This window comes from Rhipicephalus sanguineus, chromosome 2 (genome assembly GCF_013339695.2).
Source record: "Rhipicephalus sanguineus isolate Rsan-2018 chromosome 2, BIME_Rsan_1.4, whole genome shotgun sequence".
Taxonomy (NCBI): domain Eukaryota; kingdom Metazoa; phylum Arthropoda; class Arachnida; order Ixodida; family Ixodidae; genus Rhipicephalus; species Rhipicephalus sanguineus.
Genome location: NC_051177.1, coordinates 75,253,622 through 75,277,604, shown reverse-complemented (window position 1 = coordinate 75,277,604; position 23,983 = coordinate 75,253,622). Strand labels below are relative to the sequence as shown.

Below are 23,983 nucleotides of genomic sequence, written 5' to 3'. Positions count from 1 at the left end.
CGATGGCGGCCTCGTTTGACGGGTGCGCGGTCCGGGCCTCTAATCAACGCCAACTTCATCTCAGCAATGTTCTGATCTAACACAAAATAAAATGCGTAAGAAAAAGGTAAGAAAGGAGAGGGTGAACCTTAAGTTTAAAGAAGGAAGCAAGAAGAAAGATAAAAAGAGAAAGAACACGGAACTCGATATGCAGTGCTTGTAATATGCGTATATTTAAGCCGGCAAATTATCGAAGAGCGTGATGAACCAGGAAAGTTCATGCGGTGCAGTTTCTGCAAGAGACGCTGACCATTAGCGCCAAAGTACACCCTCATACAAACATGAATATAGTTGTAAGTTAGCGCCTGTGTCCCGACTGCTTGTTTCGCCGTCCGCGTTTTGTTGCGCAACTGTGTGAGTGAATTACGAATTGACGTAGCAATAATGCTCGGTGGTGTACCATGCGTGCGTAAACACAAACACACGCACAAACCTAGCCTCTCACTCACTCACTCACTCACTCACTCACTCACTCACTCACTCACTCACTCACTCACTCACTCACTCACTCACTCACTCACTCACTCACTCACTCACTCACTCACTCACTCACTCACTCACTCACTCACTCACTCACTCACTCACTCACTCACTCACTCACTCACTCACTCACTCACTCACTCACTCACTCACTCACGTCATGACACATATGTTCGTGGTCATTATATGCGTAATTAAATTAAAGTTTCTATTACACAGCATGTACATTTCCGTTTGAACTTATTCGCCATCATGTTCGACACATGCTAACTAACGATTAGCACTATAACAAGTAAAGCTCATGCAAGCATTCCACGAGGGATGGATGATATCACATTTTGCTTTCGATCCTTCAGGTTTTTGGCGTTGCAAACTTTCTTGTGATACCCATGCTTCTTGACCTTGGTACCCACGTTCCTTGTCGGGGGTATCACCAATACCACTCTAGCTTCTGGGAAGTGTTTGGTCAAGATAGGCACAAGCAGCGCGTGCGTAATAAAGCGGTGGTTCGTCATGTTTTTGGAAGAAGCCCAAACGCCGATTTTGTAGTGCAACTTCATCAATAGCATTCTCTTACAGCATCGTTAAAGGCTTAGGGCTAAAATTTAATAGCATACTTTTTGGTTGGCTGGTTAATAGATAGATAGATCCCAAATAAGTGCTAACATAATTGTGAAAAGCCCTCTATTTAGCTGGAGCTTTGCTTTTTCGGGGTCTTCTTGGAAAAAAAAGAGGAGGATAGGACGGTACTTATTCTTTATCCAGCATACACGAGCTCTCAACGCATTACATCCCGTAGTTTGAAGTTCCGTGTATTCAACGGTGGGTGAATATAGGAAGGCGTTCTTATATAGTCGACAAGAAGTGTCGGTTTAATGAAGACACAGTGGACTCGTCATTCGCGAGTGAGCCCGCTCAGAGGACTCGCGGGAGCATAAAACGATCCTTCACCGCTCCGAGACGCATCGGCAGCACCCGCGAGGCGCACCTTCGCCACTCGCCAGCTATAGCATACGTTCTTTCGGCTTCGCTCTGCCGAAGCACCTGGCGGATTCTCTCTGTCCGGCGAGAAAAGGGACTCGCACCGGTGTCGCAGCTATACACTTCTTCGTCCGGCGAAACACAGGCGGCGCCAGCCATATAGGCTCGCGCAACGGCGATGGATGACTCGCTCTCACTCTCTCCCACCACCGGGGCCCCCACAATTAAGACGTCGCGCAACGTAATTAGCATTTAATTGGCTGCCCGACCTCCTGAGCCGACAGCCCGTGTATGCGAGCGAGCGCGTGCGTGCGTGCGTGCGTTACGCCAGTGCTTGCACTCTGCACCGCAGTTTGTACGCTATTCGTGTTTTAGCGTGTTTCTTTTTTTTCTTCGCTGTTCGAGCACGCGTATGTCGCTGCGAGCAAACGTGTGTTAAACGTTAGGCTTTAGAGTGAGCGTGCAGTCGTTATACGTCTGCGTCTCGAGACGAAGGAGTGCGAGGGGGGAGAGGGAATGATGAGGAGGTGTGCGAGGTATGTCCATATACTGCATGTACGCGCGTGCGTTTGTATACAAGCGGTACACCACTCGCTGCCTTTCGAAGGCGCGCACACGCTGCATTCAGCGGCTTTGCTCGGGGGGAGAATCTCGGGGATCTGCTATATATGCACATGCGTGAAGTTAAGAGGCGCGGTGCTTTGGACGCATTAGTAGAATTAGTGCTGCGGCTGCAACGCGATTCAGCTGGCCGAGACTTCAACCGTATACGCGGTGCTGCGTGCGCTCGGGTGAGCGGCGGGAAGCGGTGGACAAGGCGAAGCCTTGCGGGAAAGACCAGCGTCCGGAAACGTCGCCGCGTCGGCACGCGCGCGGTAATTTAATAAGGCTGGACTCTCGTTTGCGGGAGACTTAATCCTATACGCGAGAGAAAAAAAAAAAGGAAGGCATGTAAAGAAACGTAAGAAGCGCATTGTTGAGACCCTCTCAGTATAGGAATAACTGTCTGGCCGCGTCGTGTGACAACTGCAGACTGCCCCTTGTTGCTGCAAGAAGCGAAAACGAAAAAAAAAGTAAGAAAAAAAGGAGCGAAGTGAGAGACACCTCTCGGACTTCTTTTTTCTTCCTTTTTCTTCATATTTATGACATGCCAAGTCTTTCAGCGAGCTCTCGAGCATGTAAAGCACGCATAATTTTTGTCAGCGATATTATACGCTTTACGTTGTCCACTTCTCGGCCACGCATCGCGTAATGCGAGGTATAACTTAGCGCTCATACTGGCGAAGCGCTTTCTGCGCGGCATATAATAACGACACGTGTATTTTCTTTTCACGCACCATACTTTCTGCTTCGCTGGCTTCTGACGAGGACGGTTTTTACCCGTTTCAGGTTTCTTCACCCGCGTGAGGTTGAACGAATTGTTTACATTTCCTGCTTTCAAGCTGTTATTTTTCTTTCGTCGCACGTGTTCTTTTATATATTCTTTGTTTTTTATTGCACTGCGTTGGCTGGGAAAGAAACACTGTGCCGTGCACGTTTTACGAAACAATGCAGCACGTTTTCTTTTTAGCCCCGTCGCCAGTGCGGTGTTGAGTGTAACAGAGTCTTGGAAGCACTCGCTTCTGCGCCCCGGTTGTGCCACTTGCTCGTTGAAGATTGCATTTAACTACGTATATAGTATAAGATGGAAGTGCTCCAAGCAAGGACTCTCTATAATACCGCATCACTTGTATATGATCTAAAAGGCGTTACGTGCGAGTGGCAAAAGTCATTACAAATGCTGATTAAGGTAGCAAATGTAATAGAAGGCAAAAGAAATGACGAATAACGTAACGCACACTTTTCCGCGAGGCTGAAAAAGCAGAAACTTATGCTCATATGCGCTCTCAGTATGCTTCGACGATATAGCTCGCAGGAAGCAACAAAATATTCTAAACAGCGCATAATACGGTTAATGCACCTTACAATGCCTGAGTGAGCTCGCGATCCGCTAAGAGTTTCTAAAAAGTGTGCGAAATCCTTCGATGCTCTACTGAGTTATTGCGCAGTTTTCGCCTCTGCTGGGCACAAAGCGAAAGTTTCCTTGAAAATGCTCGTCTGTGTTCCTTTACCACTCTCTCCCTCTATTTCTCTCTCTCTCTCTTTTCTTCCTATGCGTGCATTTTACTCATTTCAAATTTTATCGGGGGCTCGATGGTGTTTCATGCGAAACATCTGTCGCAGAAAAGTATACGGCACGCCCATCTGACCGCGGAATGCAAATAACGTTCGACCCCCGTGCAGGGTTCCGCATTCCTTATACGTCGCTGCACTTCGAGAGGAATGCACGAAAAAGCAACAGCAAAAGAAGTCTGGCCCGCGGTAAAATTTGCATTCAGTCTGAATACTAATAACATGGCGTTCAGAGCTCATTAGTCCGCAGCCATAAGTTCGCTCATAACGTCACCAGTCGTTAAGTATATATAGCATATTATCGGCGCGCTGTTTACTATACACGTGCTCGAAGCGTATTGATATGCGCGGTTAATGGCCTGTGACGATGAACCATCGGAGTCGACGGTTATTGCCGTCGAAATTACTCGACATCGCAGAAACGAATAACGTTAGCGATGGCGGCGGCAGCAGTTTACCGGGGATTTATGCACTAAATGCTTACTACATAAAACGGGGAACACGTCGGGCAGCGCGTGCCGAGCCAATGATTAGCGTATTCCAATATCACGTGGTGCGCTATTTTCTGTCGCTCTTTCGTTTGTTCCTCATTCCACGAGGTAACAAGTATATGGGTAATGTGAAGATAAGTAAGAACCAGCTAGGTTGTTTAAACATGAAGACATGTTGTAATTAAGCTACACTTTGCGCTCTTTAATGGTCTTAACGAATACGCCTAAATAGTGGTCGCGGTTGGAGCTTAATGCCTTATACATACGTTAGTTATCGCGGGAATGGTTTATTATTTTTTGCGCGATTAATGTTAAGCGTAACGAGGATTATTATGTCGTCGACCGTTCGTCCCCGCGGTCAAGTGCTTATCCAATTGACGCGGGTTTAATACCGAGGTGATTGGGCCGTATAGTGCGGAGTTCACGCGAGGTGCAAGAGGAGTTGTGCTTATTGAATTTCTCGGTTGATATAACGTGCGTTGCGTCATTGGTTCTAAACTTCACATTTGTCCATACTGAGGGTAATAAAATGAAGTCACTGCAAGGGGCATCCAATAAACGTAATATGTTTTACGTCACGCCCAAGTGCATTCGTTTTCTCCATCATGATCATGCGCATTGACACGCATCCCACACGGCGCCATGAAGTACGAATAACAAGACAGTTTAGCGTTTGTCTTGTACGAGTATTACACGGCTCATTTTCGATCGAGATCGAGCGCGATGGGCATCGGATTTTCTCGATCTCGATATTGCTTAATTTCACAAAATGCGGAAGGAGACCAATAGCGGTTGACAAATTCGATCCCGATCGGAGCTCAATAGCAATCGAAAGTGCCTGTGTGACAGCCGTATTACTCGCCCAAATCTGCACCCTTCAGGCGTATTACCTTTGCAAACAAGGATATTATCCGAGCCGCTCTTGAACGAAACCGTTGGTCAGTTATGCGATTTCAGGGACATCCTGTAGCTTTCAGTTTACCACGACTAATAGTGCCCCTAGCCTACGCACGGTAGCCTTTGTATACGGAGACTTCGGTATATGAGCACAATCTCCAAAGAAGGTTATTCGCTGGTGAAGGCAAGCGGATCGGAGCCCCTTCATTGTGACGGTGCAAAGCTCTCTGCACTGGCAACTGTGTTCACTGTGTATTCGCTCCATCGAGTTGAAGAACCATCTCGTTTGGTCGCAGCGAAATCATACCAAGTTAGTGCCCTTCATCTTTCGCTGATAAAATGAAAACAATTGGATCTGTCGAATTTGACTAATCGGGAACAGTTCGATAACGCCAGCAGGTATCTTTTAAACCGCCACCGACTATATATATGCACCGGCTAGCCTCCCTGTCTTTCCACTTGTTTCTTTCTTCCTTCGTTTCCGACATGTGGCTGCACATGTTGCCAGCGCAGCGAAAGCCCTTTTCACTATTGCTTTCGCCAGCATGACGTCACGTTGAGACTACGTACACATGACGGAGCCCCAAATACGTGGCGAAGTACGCATGCGTACCTATCTCCGAGGCATGCTGTTTAGTAATGAGAATGTACGTCACAGATGAAGGCTTTGGCATAACTTTGTGCACACAGAAAAAAGAGAGACAAGTCGTGACGCAGCCGCACAACGACAAATATAAGAAAGCGAACGTGTAGACTTCCGCAAGAAGAACGACAGCAAAATCCGTAATGTAACGTACATGACTGGAAATGTATTTTAAAAAGGGGGCTTGCAACTTCGTGCTACACCACACTGGTTCCTGAAGAGATGATGCCTCGTATATTCAAGGCGAAAATAAGATTGTTATCCGACTGGTCAGTCGCTAAAATTGTGCCAGCCAGTTCCTGCTAATCCTGCGTTCATGTCTTTCTGTGCACCGGCATGCAGTTGTTGCATGTAAATGTATAGGAGCTTTTTGCTTGTGAAATTTTACCTAACGGGAACGTGTGTTGAAGTGTTTATTGCCCGCAAGCTGTGGACTGAGGTGTTCTGTCGTCAATAGAAGGTCATGGGTTCGACTTCTGATCGAAGCTGCCACATTCCCACAAAAGAATGCATCAAAAGCGTTACGCAGATTTAGGTGCGGGTGAAAAGAGCATGTACAGACATGTAATAATATTTGGGGCTTAGCGTCCCAAAACCACGATATGATTATGAGAGACGCCGTAGTGGAGGGCTCCCGAAATTTCGACCATCTGGTGCTCTTTAACGTGCACTGTGACCGCATAAACACGGGCCTCTAGCATTTCGCCTCCATCGAAACGCGAGCGCCGCGGCCGGAATCGAACCCGCGACCTTCGGGTCAGCAGCCGAGCACAGTAACCGCTACACCACCGCGGCGGACTACGTACAGACACAACGCAAGCGCGAAAGCCAATTGTAAATCACCACCAAACATTTGAGTACGTTGGTAATGCTCAAAGAATTTTTTTTGCTCATCTTGTTGCATTAACAGCGCCAATGAGATCAAATGGCCCCGCCACGGTGGTCTAGTGGTTATGGCGCTCGGCTGCTGACCCGAAGGTCGCGGGATCGAATCCCGGCCGCGGCGGCTGCATTTTCGATGGAGGCGAAAATGTTTGAGGCCCGTGTACTTAGATTTAGGTGCATGTTAAAGAACCCCAGGTGGTCAAAATTTCCGGAGCCCTCCACTACGGCGTCTCTCATAATTATATGGTGGTTTTGGGACGTTAAACCCCAGATATTATTATTATTATTAATGAGATCAAACGATCGGGTTACGCGTGATTCATTCGCAATAATTAGTACATGACGATAACTATAGCGTGATTGGCAGAGTAATTCGTTTTAGAGCAGTAACTAGCACGTCGTGAGAATCAGAAGTGGATATTGCGACGTGGCCGTGACGGCGAAGGACGCAAGACTCAAGCCGGTAAAGATGACACTTCTTTATTGGGCGCACTTCTGCCCAGGAAAAGAAAGAGTGAAAGTACAAGCAACACTCGCTGTGCAGTGATAACTGCGAGCACGGACGTCGGTCGTCCATATTATGCTCCTCTGTGAAATGCGTCGGCTTTTATACATGCCTTATTTCTTTAGATAGTCTTGAGTTATTCGTTTTGTGCAAACAAACCTTATTGTGAGTCCGTAGCAGGTACGTTATATTTACTCATTATCCTATTAGTGCATTATATTCGTACATAATTCAATCTACTGGAAGTTATTTGATGGACAGCAGTTCATTTCAGTAAGCTATAGTTTTGTCGTGTTCCCGAAGTTATTATATTGTGCTTGTCCAACACCGTCTAGTAGTATGAAAAAGGTACTCCGTTTCCTTCACTTCCTAAGGTTTTCTCAGGCCAAAACGAGAAAAAAAGAAAATGTAAGGGTCACCTACTACTTCAAGATATCCAGGAAACACTTTGAGCAGAATCATATAGGAAGATCAAAGCCAAAAGAAAACTTGACACAATGGGAGCGAAAACAAATCAAACACGAAACGAACTGTCAGAACTCTGCACGCTGCCTGCTATAACAGAGCGTTCATCCGCAACTATACAAACAGTCGGATTGCCCGGAGCCCTTAGAGTGGCGGCTGAGGAAGAAGTTTTCACGAGAACTCTCGAACGTCCACGGTCGTGTAGCTATAAGTCACCACTCAGGAGCTGCATGTCGCGGACAACAAGTCGAGCCAACTCGGACCGTTGTACGATGTAAGCCTTATGGCCACCCCCTCCAGTGAACAGATCCTCTGTCTGTGCCTCTCGCACAGTTCTTTCTTTTCTCCTTCAACGGTCGCTATCGTGCGTCCAGCGGCGACCCTTCTCGTTCCCACAACACACGACTCGATCTTTCTTCTTTTTTTTTCTTTTTCATTCTAAGCAGGCGTTTTCCTTTACGTAAGTTATCACACTTCGTTCTACGCTTCATTCTTGTCTTTTGCTTTAGCGCTTCCTGAAATTCCCGGCCTCCTCTCTCATTCTCATTGTTTCCTTCTACCCATTGCAGCTTCTGGCAGTGACCGGTGTCCCATCTGGCCTTCTTCACTACGGTCACTCGGGCAGCTTTAAGTCCTGCTCCAGTCGTCCTTTGTCGGTGTCCGGGCGTCAATCTCGCTCCCCCGCCTGTACACTTCACTACGTTCTCTCTTTACTTCTCACCTTTTGGTTCTGTGCGACGAAAACCTCTCATTTCCCCTCTGCTTTCCTCCACAGTTCAGAGAGTGTTCTTGTCTACAGTTCGCGCTTCATTGTCCGGCTTGTCGTCAGTCGCGTCGTGCCGTTGTTGTGTTCCTCCCTCACCATCATCCGCTCTTGCTATAGAATTCTAGGTTGGTTTTCTTGTTCTTCCTCAAGACCCCCCCGAGGTCAAAGACGAAAGGGCACGGGAGTCGTAAACACAGAAAAATAAGTGCTAAATCACCTGTTGTCGCGTTCGCCTCGGTAGCGTTGTTCAGCCTTTGTGTAGAGTTCCGAGTCTTTTCTTTACACGTGGGCGCAGTCGCCGATGTTGAGACATCTATAGGACCTACGAGCGTGTGTGTTTGTGTGTTCTTTAGAACTTTTAAGTTGAGGTTTGCTTAAAATAGCATCGCCGACTTTCATACTCCGATCTAGACGGGCCTATCTCGAACAAACATTTTGTCCAAGAGTACACTACCCCCACTGGTGTCGCCACTTGAAATAACATATTTTTGTTCGGAGGTTTCGATCGAGTGGTCAAGAGTTATTCGGAGCTTGGACGCCCTTAACAACACAGAAACGGTGCTTACAAGCACGGGTGTGGTCTTTAAGCGAGATTATTTGGTATAATTATTCAATGTTTGCTAGGTTATTAAGCGAATATTATTTTCGCTGGTTTCTTATTGCTATACACTTCTGAAATGAAGGTCATATACTGGGTTTAGAAAGCATTTTTCGATGACAAAAATAAGGAGAATGCGGTACGCCAGCAGTATTCTCGTTATTCCAAATTGGTGGTTATGAAGATGACGTCAGTCTTTTACGCGCGTTGAATTTGGCATTGTGAAGTGATACATTGCACCGCGTAGCCCGAGTAAAAACGGTATATATATGTATTAGGTTGAAGAATGTCCAAGCACTGCGTATGAAATTTTCACGTCGCGGCAAAGACATTGCAGACAGAGGCCAATGAGATCAGGGGCTCTGATGTAAATCTGTGCTCGTTATGCTTTCATGGATTTACGACTCGTGTTGTGATTGTGCGCTTGTGTTCTGGGTGTCCAGCTGCCGGGGCGTTCTTTTGTACGGGATGCTCACGATATTCGTGTCAATGTAAGCACTTATGCGCTTACTTTGTTATTCTTTTATGGATTCAGGTACAAAAATGTGTGTTCACGTACTCAAAGACCAGTGTGTTATGTTATGCACCTGGGTCACACTGTGTGCTATATTATTTTTGTCTCTGCCAAGTTAAAATAAGTGTAGCCGGCGCCAGCTAAAAGTGCCACCTTCTTCTACTGCATCATTCCCATAAAAAATATTTAGGGACCTATATGTAGTTTGATGGCATTAGTGTTGACGAGGTTAACAAGTACGTTCACGGGTCGCATAAAATGCTGCATAAAAACAAACGTCATACAGTTAAGGCAAGCTATACAACGTAGAGAAAAATTCGTAGATAATAGACAGAATCTTTTATGTTGACGTTTTATATATCGCTATAAATAGTAGATCTGCGTTGATTTGTTATTGTTTCACTTGTGTTTTCTCTCGTTTTGTACGTTGCAGTGTGCGTGCTTGCCAGAGCGCGTGTTTTTCTTTTTAAAATTTATTCAGTTACATTGGTTCAGTTCTTCAAACAAGCCTCTATTTTCCGTAGAAATAAAATGCAATAGCCAGAAACGTACTGCTTCTACCGTCTTAACTTGAACTCCTTTTAACTGTGTGGGTATCGATATATGGGTATAGCAGCTTGCAAAGTGGTACATATTGAAAAGGCACTTGCGAAGAACATAGATCAGTGGTGCGATTGGTCCTGACCGCTGAGCGAGATAGATAGAAGGGGGCGCTCCTGCCTACCTATTTCTTGCAAATCAATTGCCGTGCTTAACCCTGTTATCAGTGCATGGCGGCGCGCGTCTCTCCCACAAGCATTCAATGTTCACTCACATCGCTCGTCCTGTCTTCGCGTAATTGCGACATTCTCTCTGGACTCTCTTTCTCCAACTGCTGTTTGGTACGATCACGCAGAAAAAAAAAAAGAAGACTGGCGCACGAGAACGAGCTTTGCCCATCGGCCAACAAGATCGTGCCGGCACCGCGAAATTCCCGGCGGCGACAGGGCGAAACACGTGCCGTCTAAGTTTGTCAGTTCGTTCTGTGAAGCTAAAAAAACCAGCAATAAAAAACAAAAAAAAAACAACAAAGTACGCCACAGGGTGCATTGCTTCGATGGTGTCGCGATTGCTGTGGTGTTGCAAAAGGCCGCAAGCGCTGCTGGGAGGAATTGCTACGGGATCGTGCATTGCTGAATCTCAACGCTCCAGTACACGTACTCGCTGGTTTGCACACTCGGCTGAACACTGTAATTTGATTACTGTATCAAGCGACTCGGTAGTGCTATGTCTGTAGAGGCGTAGGTTTTGCTGAGGGTTTCAGGAATAACTTGATTCCTGTTACGTCATGCAACTTTTATATACACTCTAGGAACTTTGACTCTCCTTTTATGCATGTGAGAGTCACATGCGTAGAGCTTTCTTTAGAGAGGCACGTTGACTCTCTTTAGGAGAGTCGTGGGATGCACGACTTTCTAAAAGAGAATCGATGCACGGCTCTCCTAGAGAGAGTCAACGTGCCTCTCTAAAGAAAGCTCTACGCATGTGACTCTCACATGCATAAACGGAAAGCCAAAGGACAACTTGTGTCAAAGGACAAGTGTGTATAAGAGGCTCTGCGTTGAAGGTAACTTTGTTGAAATGATAAGTAAAGGCGAACATGGAGGACATATATAAATAGGAATGGGAACATTGGAGCAAGCAGTAAGAAGTAAAATTCAAAAGCATGCACATGGTTCGTGTTTTCAAGATATATAGGTAACACGTGAATAAAGATTCACGCAGCTCACAAAGCTACTGCCTATCTGATATTACCTTATTTCGCGAGTATGACAAAGTAAGATATAGTGAGATAAGATGTAGCGAGATAGGTTACTGTAAGGTGTATAAGGTGTAGTGAGATTACTTCGTGTTACTTCAAGAGTATTACGAAGTATAAGATACAAGATGAAACAAGCGCAAACTGCACGAAGACTCGGAATGGACACAGGACTGAGCGCTGTCCTTTCTGAGCCTGCGTGCATTTTGCGCTTGTTTCATCATGGATTATGTATTGCCAACATGCCCAACTGGCAGTCATCATAAGATACAAGATGCCTAGGGAAAGAGTTACGAAGCAAGATTACTCACAATGACTCAGTTAGGAAGAAATCGATTGGAGCAACGATAACGCTCCACCTTCGAGCGAGTCTATTTACTTGTAGACGTGCCATATGTGCGTGTTAGATGGTGTCGGCAGCTAGGACTATGTGCGTTAAGCCATAATTGTAACGTTTAAAACGTAAGGTGGCTTGTCCATTTGGCTTGCTGCTCTGTTCAGGCGGCGACAACGAATTGTTAGACAAAAAAAGAAAAAAAAAAGACGATAAATCTACAAATGCATTCACTGACATCAAGAAAAGCATTAACTACATGCTATTGCTATACTACAGCATGTATGAGCATGATCCGTACCAAGACTGACTACGTGTATACATGACGTTTTGGGCGAAAGAAAGCGTGGCCCTCATTATGTCAGTCGCATAACATACATCGTATAGTTCCGGGTGCTGCATGGGCACACCCTTTACAGCGTTTCAAGATGTCGGCGTTATAACAACATAAAGAGAGTGTGTTTGGTTCATTAGGCTAATGACAATAAATGTAAGATCACATATCCGCGACGACCGCATCCTATACAAAATGAACCGTCCTTGCACATAAAATGCCCCGAAGTATCGAATCGAATATGAGGCTATCATACAGTGGCGGGGCTGAGTTGTGCTATATCGGTGTGCAAGCTACCTGGAAGCCGATGGACCGAACCTGTATGTTGCTCGAGGTCGGGGCGAGGTGCGGGCTCGTATAAATTACCGTCGAAATTAATGACGCCGGTGCCAAGTATTGACGTTTTCGTAGATATACCGAGATATTCAGATTCATGAATGCGCGTTGATGCAAAAAGCACACTGCAAGAGCCGCGCCAATCTGGCTGTGTGTTTTTCTTTTAATGTTCGGTTTGCGCTGCACGGCGCCTGTATATGGTCGCTCGATTTTCGCTGCCTCGAACGTAATCAACCAAATTGATGAGTGAAAATGCTTCACTTGTGTGGTTTTGTTACATAATTCTCCTGCATTGCTGTCTGCGTACTTTTGATGAGATTAATTAATTTGTAACATTTAAAAATGAACGAAAACCAAGGGCTCGTTGTTAATACTCTCCACGCAACGGTCTCTCAGTACTAATGATTCACCTCTGGGGAGTTATATATATATATAATATATATATATATATATATATATATATATATATTATATATATATATATATATATATATATATATATATATATATATAATATATATTATATATATATATTATATTATATATATATAATATATATATATAATATATATAATATATAGATATATATAGAACAAAATGGAATTTTACGTGCATAGAAGAGCAACGCGAACGGTGGGAACACGCCGACACTTATCAAATACTTTCTCCAAGAATCGCCATCCAAAAGAGGGTTTTCGTAGTTACTTCCACCAGCACGTCAACGCACGTATCTATCGCATTTGCCGTTAAAAAAAAAAAAAAGTCCCGTTCCTTTGGACACCGTGAGTGGAAAGGTCCATCTATGAATCTTTTGCTTGCTTGTTTTAAAAATGTAATTTAGTTAATAAAGGCTTGTCTCCTCGTCGGAGCAGCCGCTATTTCGTCTTAATATGCGCAGCTGTCGGTAGCGGGTCCGTTGCTGACGGCATCTGAAGGCCCACTGTCCGAAGGCCCAGCTTGAGCTATAGTACCGGCGGCGTTCGCAGAAAATGCGCCTTTTATCGCCGAGCGATGACGTGACCATGCGTCGCCTGGCAACGCGTTGGAGGAAGGAAATGGTGAGAAGTGGAGAGTAGGAGAAGAATGAGTAAATAAAATAAAATAAAATTTCCTGGCGAGGCGGGATTCGAACCCCGGGTACCAAGGGTCCGAAAGCCAGCGTCATAACCACTCGGCGGCTATCCAGGCACGCTAACAGAGCAAGCATACATGGGAACCATATGACTGCGTTGCCGTGGGTCAGAGAACGAGAAAAAGAAAAGAGAGAGAGAGAGAGAGAGAGAGAGAGAGAGAGAGAGAGAGAGAGAGAGAGAGAAATAACTTTATTTATAAAGTCCAGCGAACTTGACTTGGGGTAGGCCTCAACCCCGGCCTAGGCATCGGCCGCGAGCCCTTGGGCTCGGGCGGCTTCCTCGGCTCGCTGGACGGCCCAAAGTTGTTCTTCGATTGCGGAGCTGAGCAGAGCCTCCTCCCAGCGCACCCTGCGGTTCGATACTGCCTCCTCATGGTTTCCGTGTGCTTTGTCGTCTAAGCTCGAGCACTCCCATAGTATGTGGCCTAGTGTTGCCCTTGTATCGCACATCTTACATTTGTCTGTCAAATAGAGATCAGGGTAACAGAGACGAAAGATAACTGGGTTTGGGTAAGTGTGTGTTTGCAGCTGCCGCCATGCAACTGCCTGCTTTTTATTTAATCTATGTGCGTATAAAATTTATACAGATCTTTAGCGTCATTTTGTAACGTATCGCTCAGTAAAAAATGTTACGCCACAGTCACCTACCCGCCGCATGCTTCGCATAACATCGACTCCCACGATACGTGGGATCTGCCGAATTTTTTCATTGTAGCTAGTCATACGTTCCGCCCACTCCCACTCTTTCCCGCGTGGGAAGAGAGAAAAAAACAACAACAGAAACACACCGAAGAGAAAGAAAGAGATAGAAACAGAGAGATAAGGCTGTGAGGGTGAGGAGGAGGGGAAACGGTGAACATAGCATAGCCTTGTATAGTATAGTATAGCAAAGGCGTGAGAAAAGGAAGTGCGGGGGAGGAGGGAAAGGAGGAGAGGAGAGTGTGAAGCATAGCATAGCCTTTTATGGTATAGCATAGCAAGGGATGGGAGAGGGAAGTGTGGGTGAGGAGGAGGGAAAGGGTGAAGCATAGCATAGTCTTGTATAGTATAGCAAAGGGTGGGAAAGGGAAGTTGAGGAGGAGGGAAATGAGAAGGGGAACCGTTTCCTCAGTCTTCGCACCACCTGCGCGTAGCTGCCCTAATATTTTTCCCCGTGATATTTGCAACGAATCGAGATATGTATCTAGCCCTTCATAACATCCCTACAATAACTGCGTCCGAATGTAAATGCAACTTGCTTCTGCAACGTACACCAGGATGCGAAATTACCTGCTCCAGGGTGCTCCATAATGGAAATTTTGGCTGCTCTCCAGAGTGCTCGAAAATGAAAATCTTGCTGCTCCAAGAATTGCTCCAAATCAGAAGTCCTCGGTAGCATTGCTGGTGTCACTTTTTGATAAGATATCCCTTCATTTCAACGCACTTCTCACACCTCTGAACTAACGTTTGTCAAAAAAAAAAAAGAAAAACAAGTAGACGAGACATTTAACGCGACAGCGTTAAAAAGCTCGTATCGCAGAAATTCCGGTGTCGGCGTCGTTGGCTGTGAGCGAAAAATCATCATTGTCTCTGACCAAAAAATCGAAAGAGATGCAAATAAATAAATAATAATAAAAAAATCTTCAGTCCGAGCGGGAACCGAGCCCACGCTTTCTGCGTGACAAGCAGGTGTTCTACCACAGAACAACATCCGTGCTCGAAATTGCTTGGGGAAAAAAACACTGTATGAATGCAAGTGCGAGGAGTGTCAGTAACGCATGTAATATTGTTTGGCAGAAGCGCAAAATTTCACCAGGCGTCAAAACATATGACTCGAAAGTCGGGGGTTCGAACCGGTCACCACAGCCGCATATCAATGGAGGTGAAATACTATCTGTGCACTTGGATTTAGGCGCACGTGGTCATAATTTCCGTAGCCCTGCACTACGACGTCTCCCATAATCATATCGTGGTTCTGGCGCCTGAAACCCCAGACATTATTACCATACAGTTCATGCAAGCATGTGCGCCGAGATTAAACTACTGCGCAGGCCTCCTAAAAGATGGCGCTATGTGCCTGAGTTGGGCGTTTTAAAATTGTTGAGTTTTACACGTCATACCGAAGTCTAATGGCATTTGCCCGGTGTCTATGACCTTAGTGATGGCCGATTCGAAGGGCAGAAGTTTGCCACAAGAACAAACCTATTCAAATGTCAATTTATTCTTTACACGGACGATTTAACTATAGAATAAACTTCCTGAAAATATTCTCTCCGTTGCGGCGTTGAGGCAAGCCCTTGACGTCCCCTCATGGGAGGCCTAGGCCCGGCCACTTAAACCTGCTGGTTTCCCTTAATAAAGTTTATTCCTCCTCCTCCCATCCATAATTTCCACTTGCGCTTTAATATCTGATACGTCAGCCCGAGCACAATTGAAGGTTATTGTTTACGGCTTCTTTTCTATCCATAACCATTTGTGCTCGGCTATTTTTGACCCTTTGTTGCCTTTTGTTATTTTTCAACCCTCGTTTCAGACTATAGTTGTTGCCGCAGAAAATTTCAATTGACGTGTTACCAGTCTGCATTTTCTCATACGCAGGCCTCTTAAAAGATGGCGCTACATGCCTGAGTTGGCCGTTTTAAGATCGCTTCTACTTTGAGATGTCATACCGGAAACTTATAACGTTTCCCCCGTGTCTATGCCCTTAATGACCACCCATTCAAGGTGTAGAGCTTGCCCTGCCGGCGGCAAGTTGTCTTTTCGTCCGCTTTACTTTCTTCGCGTCTATATTAGAATTGCTACAATACGCTTAAAAAAAAAACAGCACAGTTAACATTCCCTATATCTTCCTTGGCTTCATTATCTGCTGGTTTTCGTTAAGGTTGTGCCAAACAAATAAACGAGCCCTCAAAATTCTCCTCCTTCATTCAATCTGTATTTTGTTATGCATGTATATTTTCTTTCTCTTTTTACCTATTTGATTTATTTTATTATTTATTTATTTATTTATTTATTTATTTATTTATTTATTTATTTATTTAGCAATACTGTCAATCTTGTCAGGCATTTTTACAGGAGTGGGTTGAATGATACAAAATAATAACGATAATGGACCTACATTATTAACGAGTGCCCATGTCTCAGTCACATGTGCACACCGAAAAAAATAACACGAAAAAGAAAGAAAAAGGTAAGCACGCAACATACAAAGTTCACTGCTAATATTCCCCCGTATTATAATGCATCACCCACAGAGGTAACTTAAATAAATTATTGCAAGTAAATAAAAGGCTTCTTCCTCGCTTTCGCTTCCCTCCCCATAGACTATTTCCTCCTTGCCAACCGGAAGCTTTCTTGGTTACCCTCCGTGCCTTTCGCACCCCCCCCCCCACCCCCACCCCATCGTTTTCTTGATTTATAAGAAACGTGGACAGTGCCAGTACTGAGCGTTGCTTGTACCGGGACTTCGGGCTTTTCTAGAGCGCGCTGTTAGCTCCATTCGCGCTTTACAAAATGTGTTACTCGAGGCGAAATCGGTTGATCGCACACAATAGCCAAGCGAGACGTTCGAAACACAGGGCGCGCGACCGAAAAACACTTTACACGCGTCGTCGCTGGAGTGAACGTTTCAGCAAATGGTCTCGTCTTCTTCAAGGCTGTGTTCTTGAAGGTTGCATCCTTGAGGAAGACAAGTCCGCTAGTCGAAACGTCGGCTCCGTCAACACCCTGCGTTCAAGAACTTTTCATCGTTTCTAAGCTGCCATCTTCCCCTGAATTTCGTCTTTATTAGGGCATGCGACTGCGTTGCAAAAAAAAAAAAAAAATGGCTGCCATTTTAATCTTGGAAACTTGGTCATCACGAGCGAAAGGTGCGGGCGCTCTTTACTATTTCTCCTAGCACGCCGACGAGGAGCACTCTGAGAAGTGGAGAGACGAACCGACGAACGGATCGTAGAGAAGGAAAGAGCGAAACGAGCAAGGACCGCGTTTCGATTATACAAAGCGTGTAACCGCCCTAGCGTTCGCTGTGCACTCGTGCACAGCTGTAACGCCACAACCAAATTTCGACCTCTGGTTGGTTCAGAGGCCCTTTAAAACATTCGCCTGGTCATTGTACCGCAGCGGCGAGGATACGATGCGAGCGAAGCTGCGACGCTTCTCCTCAGCGGATCACGTGGCGTGACGTCACGCCCGCCACACTCGCACTCCGGCGGCTTAAGGCCATTGCGACGCGATGAATGACCTGGGGAGACATGGAGTAGTACAGCTTTCGCTCTAACGTGGTATGGCAAACAAGTCTCGTTTGTAGGGTCCTATCAAGAGCCTGTTTCCTATAGTGCCCTCACTTGAATCACCTTGTTGTCATCACAAATTGCGGCGAATATACGTGAGATGTCAAGAGAGAATAACGCGCTAGTTTTCCTATTTTTTATTTTGAAACGAGGTTTAGGGGCCCTTTTAGTGAAGTTACCGGGCAGGGCACCGAGTGTAACTAAAGAGACGGGCTTCAAGTTTTAACAGCAGGTTAGCACATGCCTTATACGAGAAACTTGATGTATTGCATTTTTACACATTGTCGAAAAGTCTAAATAAACAGTGGCAAGAGAACATGAGGCGAAGGAGATAGCGCGCATCCCGCGTTCACAAAAAGCTCGTACGAAATGCAAGGCGATGGTAATGCTTGACAGCGCTGACGGCAGCAAATGACCAAAGAAAAAGCTTCGTGAATGCAGAGCTCCAAATTATTTGCGGTGCGCGGACGTACGTATATAATAATGAATACAACGGGATGAAGAACCAGCGGGAAAACAGACAACCTGATTTGTCGAGATCCTGGAAATTGTCGGGAAAGTGTCCATTGGCGTTACAAAATATAAAAGGGATACTTATAGGGACGTTCTCATTGCGTGCTTTCAAGTGCTGAATGAAAAGAAAAATTGATTATGATGGCATATGATATAATATTATGTCAAGGATGTATCATTACTTGCAAGACGAACGTTAGGAACATTTGTGATAGAGCGTGCCACCTGATTGCAGGCCAGCCAAAGAATGTGATGGCGAGTCGCACTAGCGCAACGGCCGATGCTATCGGCAATCGCGTATAACGCAAAAAAGGATTAATAAGAATAGTTCCGCAGGCTATGAAGATGCTTGGAGATGGGAAAAAAGGAAGCTAAGCGGAAGCATCATACGATTTCGCAATGACATTTTTCTTTGTAAAAGGCGAACGGCAGAGGAAAAAGAAAGCATTTGGCGGGAATGCGTAGCAAGAGCTGCAGAAAAAAACAAAAATGTTTAGAAACACGAAGATGGTACGCAGCGTATAGGTATGCGTACACATAATGATATGGGCGTGGGGAGCTTTTGAGTAAGCCTTTTCATGTGGGAAAGGACACAGCCTACGAGAGAACACGTGGCTGCGGATGGGACTGAATTTCTTGTCATCATTCTCTCGCGCAGCACTCGGTTTTTGTCAATCACTTCTACAGAAGCCCGCAAGGCAGAGGAATCTGTATCAAATAGAGCAAATTGTGACTTGCACACTCGTAAGCACGAATCTGCGAGAAAATTCCGTGCGGATTTCTCGGAAATAAATTCCCCAATTAATGAAAAATTCGTCCCGATCCTGTATTTCTGTGTCGTCGTTCAATCATGAATAAGAATGGTGCACTATTCGGTTTTGGCCTCACAGTAACACCTGTCCGACTAGTAGGCATGGTGAATGTTACGTAACGTATAGTTTGGCATGTGTAGAATGCTTGGGCGGCTATAAAACTACAATTATACACATCCACGTAATAGCAATTTCTGGGGTTTTATATGTACACGTGCCAAAACCACGATGTGATTGTGAAGCACGCCGTATTGGGGTATTCCAGGCTAATTTTTACCACCCGAGTTTCCCTATAACGTTCACTTTAATCTGCTGGTACACGCGTTGTCCTTGCACCGCACGCCACAGTGGGCTAGTGGTTATGGCGCTTGACTGCTGACCCCAAGGTCGCGGGATCGAATCCTTGCCGCGGCGGCCGCACATCCGATGGAGGCGAAAATGCTTGAGGCCCTTGTGCTTAAATTTATTTAGGTGCACGTCAAACAACCCCGGGTGGTCGAAATTTCCGGAGCCTATATCCACCTAAACCCCAACAATTATTATAATTGTTCTTGGATTTTGCCCCTCATCAGAATGCGGCCGCTGCATTCGAAAATCGAGCCCGCGTATTCGAGCTGAGCAGCGCGACCCCCTTACACGCGACATTCTCACGGCGGGTATATATCAACGCGCAATGTTTGTATGAGAGTTTGCGTTGTCGGCATTTCCGCGGCATTTCTGTAGAGATAACGGACGTAGACGTGCCCCCAAGACCAAGCCGTTCAGCGATACTACATAATGTTATTGTTTTTGAAATACGTGCATCTGTGGGCATATGAATTGAAAAGGAAATTTAGCTGATATTGAATTTAGGAAGCACATGTTTTCGGAGCCCATTTTAAACAGGCATAGGAACTATTTATGATTTAAACAGATAAAACATCAGCACATAAGCTTGCATGTGTTTTGAAAAATAAAAGAGGACGAGGAAGGAGAGACAGGGAGCTCAATGAGACGCGCGTCCGGTTTGCTACCCTGCACTGGGGGAAGGGATTAAAATAAAGAAAGAAGGAAAGAAAGAAGAGAGAAGAAGATCTATCAGGGTACATGTGCGCCTGTCCACTGCGCGCCTGCACAAGTGATCGCTTAATTAACGCGGTCGATTTTAAAAACGTATCAATGCCGGCGTCGCTTTGCTGGCCTGCGACTCGTAGGGCTACGATCCGAGGATATTCTCTTCTGAAAACGGTATGTCGTCTATAGTTTGTTCAGCGAACCGCGTCGAACGTTGCGTTCGGTCACAAAGCGATCACAAAAACGCAGAATGTGTTCTATCGAAGAGTGCTTCGTGAAAGCCACTCCTAACCACGGACGGAACAGTAAATGTTTATTATATTGCTATAAACGACTGACTGATTATAGTTGTTATAATGTATCTTGAACCTGAAGCAAATTTGGGCAGGCGCATCTGGTTTACTTCCATACACCTGCAGGGAATACATGTTTAAGTGGATGTCAAGGAAGGGCACAAGGGAATATGTAGTTATTGTGTTTCGCAGAAATATGCAATGAGCTGAAGAAGGATGCATTATAGCTAATGAGCGTTTAAAACCACACAAAATTGTTTAAGTATTTTGCTGGTCTACAACACTATTGAGCGAAATGAGGGCACGCGATTGACTGCGCACTATAGGAAGCACAATGTTGTCGATTCGGCTGTGGACATTGGTTGTCATGAGATGCGCGCAAATACCGCTGCTGTGTAGCCCGCGCGGCGTGTTTCCATTACCATTAGTCCTATTTGATTTTACGACGTGTCCCTTACGTTTTGCTGCCTCAATGTGGTAATTACTTTCAACTACAGTTGTAAAGGACCAGGGGCGTAGCCAGAAATTTTTTTCGGAGGGGGGGGGGGGGTTCAACCATACTTCATGTATGTTCGTGCGTGCGTTTGTATGTGTTCTTGCGTATATACGCAAGCAAAATTGAAAAATTTCGGGGGAGGGGGGTGTTGAACCCTCTCCCCCTTGGCTACGCCCCTGTAAAGGACATCATGTGTTTTCGTACACACACACAAAAAAAAAACATTGTACACACACTCCCAGTATTGATCAACTCCAGTTGACTGACTGTGCTGAATGCTAGCAACACTATAATTTACCTTTTAAATCGCTGTTCACTTAACTTATACTTCAGTACGCAAGTGTGAACTGTATCCTTACTATGTCACGTGTAATAACCCAATGAACAAGAGTTACTGGTGCGTGAGCATGGTAAAGAACGACATTTATGTATTAATCGTACGGTTGAAAATTTGCACATTGTTGTCTACGCGGTTCATTCATATGAAGAGGATGTCGGTATGCAATATCCACATGACGTGCGCCGGTTCATTAAATAGATATACTTATTCAAGCTCCCTAACTTCTGCTAACTCTACTTTCATTTGATAACTGCATCCAATGTCATTTGATTTCTGACTTTTTTCGAAACCATGAAGCCCTTATACCCACCACGTATACATATATTAGTAAATCATTGCTTTGTATTTACAATAGAAAACTCGGGTCATGTATAACGAAGAGGAGAGCTCGCAGCAAAAACAACCTTAACAAAGAGAGTCAGCCCCATTCAAGCAACACGTCTGAGTGTTTTTCAAAGACTGTATTGCGCCAACAAAAAATATTTGTCTGCTGCGCCCCTGATGCATCAACCCAGGGAAAACGAAGAATAGATTACATTGGAGAGGCTCTTTATAGACAGTTTATTCATACAGTTATCGTGTCCACCTTCGAGTATCGCCACATAAGTCAACCCTCTAACGCGCAGTTCATATTTAAAAAAAAATGTGAAATGATTCGGGAACGTCATGTGTGTATAGAGCACGCCGATGAAAGCTTTATGCGTAATAACGCAGAACGATTGTTCAGCATCCGCTTTATTCTGTAAAAGTGTGTCAATGCGGTTGCGTAGATAAATTCGTACACTGTTGTCAATTAATTAACTGGCAATTTATTTTAACTTTTGCGTTCATATCCGTATGCCTAAGGACGTCGTGTATATGAATGCTTACTATCTTTAATAATGACGAATATCAAAGATAACGATTGTCAAACAGTTTACAGCCTATATTTACAGCTATGATATATGCTGCAGTTGGTTCTTTTTATTCAGATTGAAGAAAAATCTTTGACATTAATAGGACGACTTAATTTTGTATCGAAGGTTAGTTGCACGGCAGTTGGATTCGTAACGTCGTGCTTGTGTGAAGTCATGTCGATATTGTGAGATTATGTGAAGCTTATGTGTGTTACAAGGTTATCACTGCGCTTTATATTCATGTGAACTTGATAATAATTACCTATATATCATGACATCCGAGTGGCATGGCCTGCGCCACGAGTTACATCAAGAAGAACGGTCACGTGGTCATGATGGTCGGAGGTCAAAGTGCTCGCCAATGAGGCGCGCTCTTGTTGCTGAAATAGACGATGATTGCTGCTGCCAGCTTCTGACATCAGTGGAGAAGGCGGTAGCTGCAACATTGCGTTGCAATACTCCATGGACGTTTGGAAGTTGAAACGGCGAAAAGCGTGATTTCAGTGCAGTGACATAACTGCCCCTTAAAAAAATAGCATGGTTTATTGACATTTCTCGGCACGACACTCGTGCGCCGATACTCAGGCATGTTCCTTTTCACAAGCAGGGCAGATGGTACAGCGATGTACGTGCAAACTGTCAATTTCTGAATCCTGAGATAGTGAGACCACTGGAAATAGTGACTCCCGGGGGACAGCACCGTATGCATACGACCAAAGCAGAACACTGTCAACTTCAGCACGACGTCCACCTTCAAGACGCATACTACACACGAGGGAAGGGTTAGCACATAAGGTGCATCCAACGTAATGCCGATAGCAAACAAGACAGTTGCAGAAGCTCTAATGCATGGCTGCTCCAGTTGAACATTGAGCAGCGATCGCGAGTTTCCCAAACGTGCTCCTGAAATATACTTCCCAGACGTTGTGTCAACGCCACAGCAGTGTACACTCACGATCGTGCAACTGTGAGCGACTGTCATCGTCCTAGCAGCGACCCAAGTTGTGTTCACAGCGGTTCCCCAACGGAAGAGGCAGTGGCGGCAGCACCCACCTGTGGCCGCTGCCGCGGCGAGCAGTGACGCGGCTGCCGCGCTCCTCGCTGCTCCTCCGAAGATGCGCTCCTTGTCCCGTCCGTGCATCGCCGCGCCTCCGTGGTCAGCGAGGATGGCCGTCACACCAAACTTGAGCGGCGGCGGGGGCGGCGTGCGCAGGTCATCATCGTCATCTCGGGGCGTCATGCCTCCCGACGAGGAACAGCAGTCCAGTTGCTGCTGGTGTTGCTCTTGTTGCTGCTGCTGTTGCAGTTGCAGTTGCTGCTGAAGTTGGTGTTGCAGTTGTTGCTGCTGTTGGTGAACCGCGACAGCGGCTACTTGCTGCTGGTGGTGCGACACTAGGGAGCCGACTACGACACCGGCGGCCGGAGGGGACGATGCGTCGACGCCCCGCGCCAGCAGGTTGTCCACGAGGAAGGAACTGTTCGGCCTGTGCGTGAGCGTGAGCGGCCCGGCGGCCGTCGGGTACATCGGAGCGCCGTGCGCGTCCCCGCTCCCCGCTATGAATTATACACGAGTCGGTTCGCCCCGCGCGGTTCCCGGATCAATGCATGGGGGAACCGGGCGCCCGCTGGGGGCCCACGTTCCCATTGGCCCGCCGGCCCGGCCCGCTCGCATTATGCGGGGGCCGCCCACCGCAGCGGACCTAGCCGCGCTACCGCGCCGTGCACCCGCGTCGGCCGCCGCGGCGCGGCTGAGGACACCCCCTCCCTCTGATCCGGCCGGATCGCGGAAGGGTGGCAACTCTCCGCTCGCTACAGCTCGGGCTCATTCGATCGGCCGATTTTCTCTGGAGAGTACGCGCGCGCGTAGTGTGTGGGTGAGTGAGGTGGCGGCGGTCTCCGAGGTGAGGCCGATTGCGCTTTAACGAGCTATCGCAGATTT

General features: G+C 46.1%; 1 protein-coding gene across 2 annotated transcripts in view; it reads right to left on the bottom strand.

Annotated features, from left to right (window-relative positions):
• The window catches only part of LOC119383181 (hematopoietically-expressed homeobox protein Hhex-like), an 83,377-nt gene extending 59,633 nt beyond the window's left edge, over positions 1-23,744 (bottom strand). For both annotated transcript variants that reach the window (XM_037651216.2, XM_049412444.1), the window contains exon 1: positions 23,098-23,744. In XM_037651216.2, coding sequence (XP_037507144.1) covers positions 23,098-23,569 — 472 coding nt within the window. In that variant the 5' untranslated portion in view covers positions 23,570-23,744. The remainder of the gene's footprint in view (positions 1-23,097) is intronic.
• Positions 23,745-23,983: the final 239 nt, after the last annotated feature.